Genomic DNA, 14,436 nt, shown 5'->3' with positions numbered 1-14,436 from the left:
AACACAAGGAACAAAGGTACAAAACATTTTGCACATACAAAAAAAAAAAATCCTAGAAAAGAATCTCAAAGAATCTCAGTGCCCTCATAATGTAGGATTAAGAGAAAAATTTAATATGCATCTTAATGCAGTAATTGTAGCTAAAAACACATCCAATATTGCCAATGAAAACTGTAAGAGATGCCCTAAAGTATTTAGACAGAGAGCCTTTCAAAATATCATTATATTCTAGAGCAGTGCAAGCTCCCCACACACTCACTAAATTTTCCTTACATTCATTCAAATGTCAGCTTTATTAATACCATTACTGCACTTAAAAACAAAAAAACCCACCCCAAACTATTTTAGGCTTTAGGTCAAATCAGCACAACCAGACACATTTGCAAATTGAAGATCTGCATTGGGAAGTCAAAAAGGAAAGACCATTTTCCATGTAGGTGAAAAAATTCACAAACTCTATTCATCATCTTTCTAATTCTCATTCACTAAGCCTTGCAGATCTAGGAGCCAAACTAAGACCCCTGACTAAGAGTTCAGTGGTTTAGTCACAGAGCTACACTCTGCTTATCTGGGCATCACAGTTGGTGACTCGAAATATACTTCTGGAATGGAATGGGTAAGAGAAAGCTCGTGCTCATCCAAACTCCTCTGGATATAGTTTTCAGAAGTTCAACATCAGAAAAACACCTTTTACAAAGACTAACACTAAAACCCCTGAGGGAGAAGAAAAGAGGAAGAAGGAGGAAGGACCTTTCTATTCTCCTCATGAGCTTATCTGCCGATTTACATGGTAACAGAGAGCAGGGGAAAGGCTGCTGTTGGTCTCAAAAAGCTCCCCACAGGATGTTTTGATGGCAAGTATAACACACACACACACACACAAAAAAAAAAAATTACAAATGACTACACATTTCCATAGCAAAGATATACTGGATAATCCATTCCTATCGTAATTTTTCTCACAACCTCGAGGCTAGACACACTCTTACAGTTAGAAGCATCCAGTTCTGCTGTTTTCCATGGCCCAATTACTACTATAACTTTTTACTAGAAGCATGTCTACCTGAGTACTATTCATTTACTGCTTATAAAACGTACGCAGTGAAATTCTCAATAACTTCTCATGTCCTTCAGTAGAGTACACAAGGGGCATAAATACCCAATAAATGTTTTCAAGATAAAATTACTGTTTATTATGTTGTTAGGTTTGTAATACTTCTCATTTCTCCTATGAGAATCAGTACCACGTCTTCCTGAAACCAGAGAAAGATGTTTGGTGTACCAGCAGCCATTTGCCACCCAGGCATGTACCTGCATTTTTATGATTCCCTATCTTAGTGCCAGTACACTACAAAAACCAAATACCAGGATGGTGATAATGAGCAAAAGCTCATATCAGACCAATACCAGATTACAATAAAAGACATTTCAGCATGTTTCCAGCACTTCTTTTAAGAATAACATATTGCAGTGCTGAAACCCACTGATTCCAGGCACTCAGCAAATTTCTCAGAGCCTGTGCCCGTTCTTACAGTGAGTTCTGTCAAACCCATTAAATGCCTGTATTTTTATTAACCTAAGGTTTCTTTCTGTGTCATGAGGCACTTAGATGATGGGAAATGGTAGATTTGGAGCAAGTGAAAGCAGATGAGTAAGCATCCTGCATTAACCTTTTGTTAAAGAATAAAATCAGGATTTAAAAGCACTGTCTAAAAGCAGAAACAAAAAGTAAAGGAAAAACTAAGGCCTGAGCTTGATGATGAATATTTCAAGTAAACACAGAAAGGAAGCACTTTGTACTTTGTTTTTATGGGGTTCTTGATTGTTTATTGTTTATTTTACAGTTGCTTCTAAAAAGTAAACTGTATTAAAATATAATCTTACACTTCATACTGAATCTCGCTATAAAGATCAAATCCTTGGAAGTGCCAGCAAGTAGCATCTTGTTTCCAATTATTCACTCACCATATATAAAAAAAGAAAAAAAATGAGTTCTCTTGCCAAGTCATAGTTCTATTTAAATATAGGCAGAACAGAATATTTGTAATAATAAAATTAAATGAAAAACAATAATTACTTTAAAAATACTCATTTAAAACACTAAATACGGAAGTAAATACAACAGTCAAAAGCTACCAGCATCTTTCTATCAGACATCAAAATATAAAAATACCCAGAAAAGATTTTAAAACACAGAAGTGTAAAAATGGTGCAGGTGGGGTTCTCTTCACAGATGCCTTTTAAGAAAAAAAGGAAGAAAACAAGCCTTCTATCAAAACCTTGTATGCTAAGTTTTAGCCCAGAGCAATTTTTCACAGCTATGTTACGAACCCTTGAAAATAAAGGTTTATAATGGAAATGCTGACAGACCCTTAACCATAGCAGCATGAATACCTATAATTAAAGAAGAGCTTTCGGCTACACCTCACTCTGCAAATCAAAGATTGCTATTTTTACAATAGCCTCAAATAAAATGAATTGGGAAACCTGGAACGTGATTCTAGTAACACAGTAAGATACGTTAAAGGGGAGTGCTAAAACTATTTGACATTTTTAGCTTTAAATACTAAGGCATTTAGTTAACACAACTAAGTCAGTATTTTCATAATGCTCTGTAATCAGCAATGAAGAATGCTCCTGTGAGCCATCATCTGGGGTTAGCACAAAGTGGCACATGAAGATATTATTTCCTAACAGCCTAGAGGAAGCTTCTTCTCTCTTTAATCAGTGATCTCCCTTCCTTCCTACCTGTTGTACAGTTATAGAATTATTAGAGTGCAGTGTACAGAAAAATTACATTTATGAAAGGCCAACTATCTTTTATCTGCCTGAATTTTAAAATCAGCCGAGAGAACTGCATTGAACCATTTCATCCTTTCACACATTTCCAAACAAATCAGCTCTTATCAATCTGGTTAAGCCAACACCACTTTCACCTTTGGTTAGCACAGTCATCCAACTCTTCTGAACAAAGAAAATATTTTTATTTGTGTTTTACTTATATGGCAACAGAGGACAAACTGATCAGCGAGACTCTCAGAAGTAGGTGAGGCAGCTGGCAACACTTCACTGTTTCCTGTACCATCAAGATCACAATATGTTTATAAGCCTCATGGAATTAAACCTTGTAATTGGTGTGATAAATAGGCAGGTAACCAAATGTATACATTGAAATGAAGGCCAGTTAAAAACAAGGCCCTAATGATAGCTCACATGCCAACTGGTATTTGAGGGACTCAGTAGCTCAAATATTACAGCAACTTGCTTTTAGTAAGAAAAGGCATGAATACAGTCCCTAGTCCTGAGAAGCCTACAAAAGATGCCTATGTCCTTCTGTCTATGTTACAAGAGGACTACATAGCCCTGAAATTTCGGAAGCTTTCAGACAAATGTCAACTTACGAAATAGGCAATGTTTTCACAAGTCTCCCTACTTCATCTTAAAGAAACAACAAAAGCTCTGTATTAGCAAATGGAGAAAACGTCAAAGCACTTCTGAAGTCTCCAATTTATTCCAGCAAATACATTCAGTTGAACTGAAATACTAAATAATAAATCAAGTAAACTTAGTTTCACGCTTCATCCTTTTTGAAAAGACTGCCTGAAAAAACTGTCATCTTTGGATGTATAAGCTATTGACAGCTGCAGTCAAAGCTACTAGACAATAAAAAGGAAGCTAGTTAAAGAGAGACCTTGCATACGGGCTTCACTATTCCTGTTGCGCACTCTTCTACGGTTCTTTCCACATATTTCAGTCTCACACATTCGAAGTAATGGCAAATCAATAGCTGCCTCTTACTATCTTAAAAATATCTTTGGGCTTCAAAATGGAAGACTACTTCTAAAAGGCCTCTGTAGACAAAAATACCGAAAGGTACAGTGGATGCTAAAAACTGAACTAACACATCAAAGCAAAACTGCAGTTTTCAAGGTCATATATGATTTCCTTCTTTTCTAGACAAGTATTTCCAGGTAAGTATTTAAGTCTCCAAAATGGTTTTATTTGTTTGCAACCTTGACAAACGAGGCGAGAAAACAGAAGCTAGAATGAAGTCTGTAGAACAGAATATTCACCAAGGAAATAAATACATTTTAAAAGAGAGCAATCACAAGAAAACGTAAGTAATGCAGTACAGATAGTAGTTTCAAAGTTTTCTGTGCCAAAAGAAAGACAGTATTCTCTGAAACTGTGCCATCTGATTAACTTTCAGATTAACAATAACAAAGGTTTTCTGTCCCTGATATTTTGTAATGAGTTAATGACCTGAAATAGTAAGAAAACATTTCTAAGATTCTGAATGCAGTAATGTATCAGTGGGTATAAAAATTTACTGTATCATTCGCAATCCTTCAAAACTGTCTATTTCCTTCTTCTCTATTTCAGTGGGAAATTAATATGAATTACAGTTTAACTCTGCACATAAAACAACATGCCAGTCTATATCCACAATCTAACAAAATTACTTACCGAAGTCTGGCTATAACAACCTGAAGAAAATTCAAGACCATGCTCAGTTCAGCTCCTCGACAAGCAGGCAGCAGCATAGTAAAGCCATCATTTAGCAACTTTTCCTCAGAAAGGCTCAAGTAGCAGCTGGTCTCAAACACTTCCTGGACACCATCAATGTATGTTGAAAGTAGAGTCCAGAGATTTTGTTTCTGTGTGTAGTCATTTTTGGTTACTAAGAACTCCTTTGCCTTGACACGAAAAGCATTTGAGAGTTTCTCAGCTAGGACACTAATGTCCATATTCTTCTCAACATAAATCAGAAGGAAAGCAAAATGGCCTCTCCAAATGAGAGCTCTCTGAGACGGGCTAACCAAGGATGGAGTCAGGAAATCCAAAAGATCCAGCACTCGACTCACAATATCTTCTGTTTCTGCAACAACTGCTAGCAGGAGGAACAGGTTAAAAAAGTTCTGCAGCCCCACTTCTGTCAGTTCCTGCATTCTTTTCCGATGGAACTTGGAGTAAATTCTACATTAAAAAAACAAAAACAAATGTAAAACATAAAAAAAAAAAACAAAAAAACCCCCCAAAAAACAGCAACACAAGAAAAACAAGTTTTCTTGAAATATTTAATTTTCTATCAACTTTCAGGTGATATCCAGAAGACTAAAAGCCAAAACAAATCATACATACACACACACACAGAACTTAACAGGTAGGGACCCTCCATCCTTAGGACAGAGCACCTATTTACTTGGATACACATTTCTTTTCTTACATTATACTACTGAATTTCACCTTTGTAATCACCACTGCAGTAAAATGAAATGGAAGATTTTGATGGAAAGCTTCTTTCCCCCAGAGTACCTCACAGAAGTCTCTACTATCTTTTACTGTACACCTATAGTATGGACTGAGAACTACAAGCTTGGAAGAAAACAAGGAAACAGATATTTGGGAGAGAGACCTCAATCTAGCAAATTGGGCATCCAACACTTTAGCTTGCCTGAGCTGCATTGACTGAAGAGGAATTGTCTTGGGAAATATATAATATAGTCAGTATACCTAAGTAACAAAACTTCTGTTTTTTATTTATAAAAAAGGAGGCCAAAACCCCATAAAATTCTAGCAGGCAGATTTTAAGAAATTTTAAGCTGTACTGCTTATACCATAGTGCTCAAGTCATGCATAGGTGACGGCGAGAAGCACTGCTACTTTGCAACTTGAAAGTTACAAAGCAGAAAAGTAAAAAGCAGAAAGCTTTTGCACAGAAAACAGAAAGTCTTTCATATTACTTTAGCCCAGGCCTAGACTTTTAAGTAAATGTCACCAGTCTGACAACACAGGAATAAGATGAAAATGGGTTGCTTAACTTCTTATTTGTGAAATTAAGAACTATGGTATATGCTTCACCTTTAAAGTGAATTCCACATGCATAAAGTGAGTTAAATATACTTAAAGGCTGTTTTCCTATCCTGTCACCTGGAAAAATTCTTGGAAATGGTGCTGAGGTTATCAAATCCAGCTACCAAAAATTACAGCAAATCCAATTAATGTTGTTTGGTAGTAAATTACTACTGACAGGCGTTTATGTTCTTCATGCATCAATTAATGCTTGGTTAGCTGCTGAAAATAGAGTTCATCCCAAAAATCATAGCTGTAGGCTGTTAAATTTTGCTACTTGTGTAATTGATTTATACAAGTCAGATGTGATGAATACTGGTTGAGCAGACTGACAAAGCGTGTTGTGTATTATTATTCCCCCTCTTAAATTAGATAAAGTAACAAGCTATAACAACATAAAAACGTAAGGATAATTTGTTTTCAGCAAAAATGAAGCAGGCTAATTTAAATTACTAACTAAAGCAAGACATTGATTCCACATCTAATAATATATCTCTTTCAATATATAGTTGTAGCAATTTTTAAGCCCAAACTTTACTGACTATAACAACCCATGAAGTTAATATAGACAGCACACATTTTCCCCTTCTCACAGGAAAGACCACCTTTCTTTTTTGGAAGAAACACACCACATAGCCTTGTAGGCCTGCAATATGTGCATTTTATCTTTTTTAAGTTCACATACAAAAGTATGAGATCAGTACTAAACGAACAAAAGTATGAGATCAGTACTAAACGAAATCTTAAAAATCAAAACCAATAAAAACAAAACTAATTCTATGTCTGTTACATCTAATGAAAATAGTACTAAGCATCAGCATCTTTAGTGATCAGTACAATATAATTACTAAAAGCATTAAGGATTTAGTAATTATACACAAAATCAAAATTCGAATTTAAAGCATATATATTTCATTTTTTTTAATATAATGACTTAATATATATCCTCATTAGCATGTTTTAAAATTAAATTAAAAAGCAAAACTCTCAGCAAAAAACACTGTGAGCAATGTTGGCAACCATAAAAAGTAAATACAAATGGAATTGCAGGGATAGCAAGAGCCAGGTTGCATGTTCTTGGACAACATGGCTTACATGAAGCTCAAAACAAAATTTGTGTGCTTTAATTATATTACCCTACTGGCAACAGAGTTGTACCTGTGCATCATTTGCCAGTATACCAATTTCTGGCTGGTGGGACAGTGTAAATCATCACAGGCTGCAAACGTCAAGGTGACTCTTGGACCCAGCTATACAACACCTGTTACGGCCTCAGCTGACAACTGAAACTAAAGGGGACAACTGCCTTCTTCAGCTTGTGAATCACTGCATTCTTCATCCTCTTTACTTTCTCACAAGCACAGTACCCCATTTCTGTCTTAGTATGTGGCTCAAAGGGCCATGCAGTCAGACTGACTAGATCTCTTATTGAGCAAGACAAGCTAAATAGCAGCCATACCGTCCTTTGATTTGTTTCCAAGGATGCACACCACTGTTCTCTGCCTCTTCTTTCATCATCCGTGCCAAAATGCTGAGAAAAATGAGGTAACTGTTGCTGGACTTGTACAAGGTTGGAATCTGCTGTTCACAACAGCAACTTTTCACCAACTCAAGCATTGACAAAGAAGTTTTACTAATGCTTGCCAGACCCTTCAGACCAAGCCAAGGAACAGTAAAGCAACTGTTCTAAAAAAAAAAAATAAATAAAACAATTAAGAAGATAAGTAATAATAAATGTTAATATTTGTGAGACAGCAAGATACAATCTTTCACACAAACAATAAAGAGGTAATGGCTTTAAGTTACATCAGGGAAGGTTCAGATTGTATACTATGAAAAATTTCTTCTCGTAAAGAGCAGTGAGGTATTGGAACAGGTTGATAAGGGAGGTGATGGAGTCATCGTTCCTTGAGGTGTTCAAGAAAATAGTAGATGTGGCATTGAGGGACAGAGTTTAGTGGCATGATATTGATGGGTTGATGGTTGTATTAGATGATCTTTGTGGTCTTTCCAAATGTAATGAAACTATCATTCTAAAGGGCGAGCTCCTATGCAACTCCAAAAATAAAAACACACTGTAAAGGCGCAAAGCATCTTCACAGAAAATCCAAATAAGTAGTCCTGATTAAGAACACAAAACACATTTTAATTTATTTTGTTGTGGCATAACATAACAAATCATAATATACATTTAAACACAATTTCTTAAATACAGCAAATTGTCTAGTCAATTTTACAAAAGCATAGTAGTTTGGCTAAGTGAGAATCTGAATTAATTGCTAAAAATTGAAGAATATCCACATGCAATTCTATATTTCAATATATTCATCTACTCACCAGGTTCTTGCTGTAATAATCCCAGAGTATGGTGACGACAGATAGGTTCCAGTCCCAGAAATGGCACAAAGTCAAACAGCACTGAAGATGCATTCGTAACTGTTCCTCTAACACACCAGTCTGGCAAAGAGAAAAAAAAAAAAAATTTTAGGAGGGGAGTATCACCTTGCCTACCTATAAATCCAACACTATCAGACTATTGAGAATGATTTTTTTAATAAAAACCATTATTTCTGACCATATAATGTTGAGCAAATAGTACCTATTAAGACAAGCAATGAACTTGAGATTAGCTGACAAACACTCATGGGCCTTGCCCAGCAAAGCACTCTGCAACCTACTCAGTAGTTCGTTACACATCCTTCTAGGTGTCCACAGAGTTGTAGACACATTACGATAACAGCAATCTCACTACTGTGAGCCTAACTTGAAACACAATTGCATGGTAGAAGACCACATAGAACATAAATAGTGCATGAATGAGTAAGTCAGCTAACTTTTAAATTTGTTTGTCACGTATATCCAAAGGAAAGTTCATTCACCATTGATACAAAGAGAAGGCACAGCTGTCTTGAGACCTCAAGTTTCTTTTGAGGAGGATCATTTATTTCTGCATCATGTCCCTCATAAAATTTTTGCAACCATGCTATATTGATAATATCCCAGACAACCCTAAATGAACAGCAAATAAGCCTCTGAACTACTACCAACGAGTTCCTTTGCAAAAACATTTTGAATCTTTATCAGTTCCAAACAATTTGATCACAGTGAAGCACTCAGGTTCCAATTATGAGCTACTGACAGTGGAAGTTATCTCATGCAGCTTTTGATGAAGCTAACTAGAATGTAAGGAATTCTGTTCTCAAGCTGAAATCATGTGTTCAATCAAACCTATTTTAGCCATCTACTTTAGGATGATAACACCTTGGAAAGGCTTATTGCTTCCACTTCTTATGTGAAGAGAGAAGCCCCAGCCCACTTCTAACTTTCAAAATCCTAAAAGCACAAAATGAATAAAAAAGCAATAAAAGGGGGAAGAAAAATAAAAGGGATACAGGATGATCTTAACAGTTGTTTCCAACTACATAAACAATAAACAATTCTATGATTCTGTATGAGCCTTACAACTTAAAAATCATAGTGTCAAGAAGGGCACAGAACCTCTTTCATGTCTCAGGTAAATATCTGAAAGTTGTATCTTCCAGTTCCAATTACAGTGCTGGACCTGGGACTACAGAGTCCTGGATTACAAGTATCCCAAGTTGATCTAATTCAGAAAAAGCTTAACTAAAATAATAAAAATTAGAAAAATGTAACAAAACAAGAACCCCACTTGGTTATGCCAGGTAATGGAAAATACAATATTAGGTTGAGAAGTTGTTTGCAGTTTGTAATGGTTTTTCGTTAAGTAACTGTTACTGGAAAAGAGGGACTTTGCTCTCACTCACAATGCTCCTTTGTATGACTTACAATTTCTTTACATCCCCTTACTCCCCAGTTTAACTTCTAATCATGTCTGTTTTCTCATGAGCAATTAAGTAGAATATTTCTAAAGTAAGTTGAAAATTGAAAGTTGTCACAGGAAACTGCATATTCAAAACATTACATATAACAACACATACAATAAAAATGTCTACAAAAGAAAAGTAATCTTTAAATATTGTTAAATATGACAAGTACCTATAAAATAAGTAGTCTCTCTCCTCAAAAAATAATTTCATCCCAAAACCTAATGACAGAACTGCAGCCATTTTCGACAACTGCTATTCTTTTACAATTAAAAGAGTCTAGACATAAAACAAACTGCAGATGAACATATCCATTTCTCTAGAGACATCTATTCAATTACAAAATGCAAGAAAAAACAAACCTCACACATACACATCCTTTGGAAGGAAAATGCTTGAATCCTAAAGCTGTAATTTATGTTTAGGATTACATTTAGGACCCAATTCAACAATGACTGTTTCAATCAAACTAATTCAACAATAAACATGGTATTTTGAGCAGTTCTATTCCAACCATTATTTATGTGTCCAACTATAGTTTTAGAAGAGTTACCAAAACCGAGAGAGAACTGAATGTTTTATTTCAAATTTACTATGAAAGAGATCTCCAGACTTCAAGCTCCCCTGGAAGTAATGGATTCTCTCATTGCACTTTTGCTTAAAATGATCTCCTGCACTGCTGGAAATGCTATTAGAACTCTTGAGGTAGTCAGCTTTTAATTTATTGCAGAAGAGAGGAACATCAGATACTATAAAAATGATAGTATTATCTGAAAGCAACAGTTTTCCATGATGATCTCCTACTGAAGTAACAAAATTGGTTTCCTAGAACTACAAGAAGTAATTCTGTATTTCATCTAGAGTAGAATTAAACACTGAAATAGTGAAGGCATAATAAAATTGAAGCAGAAATCAAACAATCCTGAAACATTTGTTACTCCAAATGAGAGAAGGCTAATAAGACAATCTGCTATCATTTCTACCAAAAAACCTTTTGATTCTCACTTGCAATAAAAGTTTCTAAACACAACTTCATCTTACACTGACATCCATAAATTTAGTTGTTTAGAATACAAATGTTTAATATTTGTTAATATCACTATCACAACAATTTTCATTTTGTAGACCAGCTTTACCTTTGTCATTAACACCAAAGCAGAAATTAAGGTACTAATTACTAATTCCTGTCCTGTCTTGCAAATGAGAGATTCACTATATTTCTTCCAACTTATTTGCTGCAACTCTATTCTAGATAAAGATTGCATGTTTAAAAGGATGGCTTAGGTAAGGTAAGATTCAGCCTAAAAGTAAAGCCAAGCCTTAGTGGGCAATATCTTCAGTACTATCCCATCGGTTCATTACAAATAGCATCCTACACCTTTCTTCTTTCTTTCCCTGCTCATCCATGTTCTACTATATTAATGACTTCTCAATATGCATTGTGCTTCTCATTCCTACTTTTTTCTGGACTCAGGATCACTTGTTTAGGAGATACTCAGAAGATATATTAAGATAGCTGAAAAGGTAAGAGCAGCAACATGAAGCTGAGAGACCAGCAGAGGAGCTGGACATACCTACAAGTGAAAGAAAAAACTTCCCTCCTAGACATTGTCAAGATAACTGATATGCAAGAACAGGAAGAACAGTGCATTTTTTAATGTACATAATATTCACTTGCACATACATGTGTAGAGATGGGTATATGGCTCTTGAGACTGCTGGTTACAAACATAGCTTTGGCAAATATCTTGTTTTAAAGTCCAACGGTAATTGCCTTTGAAACTTAAAATTGACCTTTGCCTTCTATTACTGTGTCATTATTAACTCATTGAAATTTTCTGAACTCAGCTACCTAGCTGACTTACTAAACTGTCTACAAATAAATACCTATTTAACAAAAGCATTAATAACTGCACATTTTGGGTATATTCAAATTTAAGATAAACTTCATACTAGTAAGATTTCACTAGAAAATGAGAACTTTTAAAAATATATACACATAACCACAAGTGTCATCTTTTTGTTCTCACATTGCTCATATACATAAGATACGACACAAGAAAATGGCTAATAATCCACTCTTAGCTGTTACATCTCATCTCATAATTTATTCAGTTTCTTGCAAAGAATGATAAGCATCCAATAAGTGAGGTAATCACTACAGTTTTAATGTATATGCGTATCACGTATATTCAAGTATATGCCATGAAATCATTCAAAAGCCAGTTTAAACTGAAAGAACTACACAAAGTTAACATAGAACATGACTTTTCAACTTTTTAATAGCAAGCCTATTGTTTCAACCAGTCTAACAACTACAAAGTATCTTTTTGTAAAAACTGTATTTATAACAAGTATTTTTGCTAGCTCTAGTTTCTGCTACAGCTGCCTCTACTGCACGAATAGGGCAATAACAGTAATAAAAAAATACTGATTCCTCTTCTGCTTCCTGCAGCAGAACTTTGCAGGATTTTTTTTTTTCATTCATTTGAGACCAAATACAAAAATAAATATGGTGATTCTCATTTTAAGCACACACAATTTAAAGAAATATTTTTTATAGTTGCTGCTGTTACAACATTTGCAATTTGTACCATGCAACTTGATAACAAATTTAGAGAGCTGCAACGTTATACACTTAAAAACGTGATGAATAGCATATTTAAAAGCATTTTAAAAGGAGGTCAATTCTGACCTCTGGGCCATGAAGCACTGCATTAACAGTTCTGCAGAAAGAAAAATGATAAGGTATGAAATGAGTGCTCAGAAACTAGAACCTTATCAGTAAGAGTTTGATTCAAGCCTGTAAGACAAATTGCTCAGCAAGGCAAGTCACCTTCCTGCTGTGATGAGGATATAGCTGCATTTTCAATGCAGCTGACTATCTCCCTCATCATGTCTCTTCAACTTGATATCCTTACATTCAATATCTGGTTTACATTTTCTAAGCATCCAGTTCTTATTCTGAATACATCTTGTCTGAGTAGCCATATACCTACCCTTCCAGGATAATTATCTTTTTCCTTTATCTGACAATTTAGCATCAAGCACAACCACTTAAAAGCAAGTCTAACTGCTAACAAGGAGGGCACTGTATACTGTTATAGTTAAGCTACATTGAGGATTTTCATTTACCTGTGATAAATACATTGGAACTCAAAAAATACACTTGTTATTTGGTCTTTGTTTCATGCACTGTCTTTTCCAGAAAGCAATCCTGACACTTCCCTTATTCATTTTTTTTTTTTTTTTCTTCCTTTACACACTTACTTGAGCACCAATGGAATTTTTAAGGAGTTCTTCCACAAACTTCCAATTGGATTCCTTCTGTTTCTGAAAAATAATGATTATCAGCATGGACTAACATTGGTATATCTTACAGAAACCACTATGTAATAACAAAAATAAGAAGGCAAGAGATTTACAGAAATATTTTGTTTCATGACAGCACACTGTAGTCACCACTAAAAACCAAGTATTCCATTTTATATATAATGGTTACCCGACCTAAAATTAGGCCCCAAAAACAACAACAACAACAACAAAACCAAAATAACCCCCAAACAACAAAAGCCCAGAATTAATGCTATTTTAACAAATTTATGTGGCCCATCTGCAGTTCCAACCGTCACTTCTAGTAAAGAAGCAAAATGTCATTTTCAATTAATACAAGTAATAAACAAGTCTTGAAACATGTGCATTTAGCAAGCCCTAAAAAGAAGCAGATAAAAGATAGGAAAAAGGCACAATCTTAATTTTCTTGTTTCTTCAGGGAAAAGCTACTTCTAACTCATTTTTTCTATTCTAAAATCCAAGTCCAATTGAATATGGAGACAGCCAAATAGAAAGGATCTAGATAGGAAAAAAAAATACAGGGTAGATCAAGTATGGCCCATAATCTATATTTTCCATCTTGGCAAGAGAGATGACTATTCATTTGAATCAACTAGACCATGCTACTAAAGTAGAAGATTTGCATGGAAAAGTTTTTTTTTTGTTTGTTTGTTTGTTTTAAAAAAAAAAACATAAGATTTTAGGGAAAGTAGAAAAGGGTAGATGGTTTTCTAAGTAAGATTATTTACCAAGGAAAAAAAAAAAAAAAAAAAAAGGCAACCAAGCCAACACATTTGCAATTCTCAGCTACAACTAGATCACCCCGGAGTACCAAAAATCACCTCTTATACACAGTTATATTAACAGCCTGTGTTGATTATCTAGATGCATGAATGTAGCGCTTTCACCATTTGTCCTGCTTTTCTATCTCCGCTATCACAACTGTTACACTTTACAAGTTATTTTGCAGATACCTGTCCTTTAAATGTCTGTACAGAGCTTAAGAGCATCATATGCTTTGTAATGGGAATAACTACTTTCCAGCAAAAATGCTACTGTCCCCTGCCCTCCTCTGTTACTGATTACTCTAGTCAGTGTCATGACTTGGTGACAATTCCACACAGAATTTCTAACTGTACTGAGAGAATTTAAGGCCAACTTTAAGAAAGAGAGGTCTATAAACACTTGTGTAATATAATTTGACTACTTTGTGGATTTACACTTCTGCACTGTGGAAAAAGAAAAAGGAATATTCTGAAAAGATGCTGACTATCAAGACTATTTACAGGACAATATGAATAAAGGGACAGACCCGCATGAAGTTACACTACAGCTGTGACTTAATAATTCAGAAACTACAGCAGTATCAATTAAGGAGCTCCCACTGCTTCCTTCTTATCCTGCC

At 35.0% G+C, this 14,436-nt stretch overlaps 1 protein-coding gene across 1 annotated transcript in view; it reads right to left on the bottom strand.

Annotated features, from left to right (window-relative positions):
* Positions 1–14,436, bottom strand: part of MMS22L (MMS22 like, DNA repair protein) — a gene marked incomplete at both ends in the record, with an annotated part of 84,038 nt that overhangs the window by 49,698 nt on the left and 19,904 nt on the right. Inside the window, 4 exons of the mRNA XM_079550582.1 lie at positions 4,468–4,977; positions 7,313–7,539; positions 8,191–8,310; positions 12,969–13,031. Of these exons, the coding sequence (XP_079406708.1) occupies positions 4,468–4,977; positions 7,313–7,539; positions 8,191–8,310; positions 12,969–13,031 (920 nt within the window). The remainder of the gene's footprint in view (positions 1–4,467; positions 4,978–7,312; positions 7,540–8,190; positions 8,311–12,968; positions 13,032–14,436) is intronic.

This window comes from Tetrao urogallus, assembly GCF_951394365.1.
Source record: "Tetrao urogallus genome assembly, chromosome: 2".
Lineage (NCBI taxonomy): Eukaryota > Metazoa > Chordata > Aves > Galliformes > Phasianidae > Tetrao > Tetrao urogallus.
The sequence above is the reverse complement of the archived record's forward strand: the minus strand, read 5'-3'. Positions and strand labels throughout refer to the sequence as shown.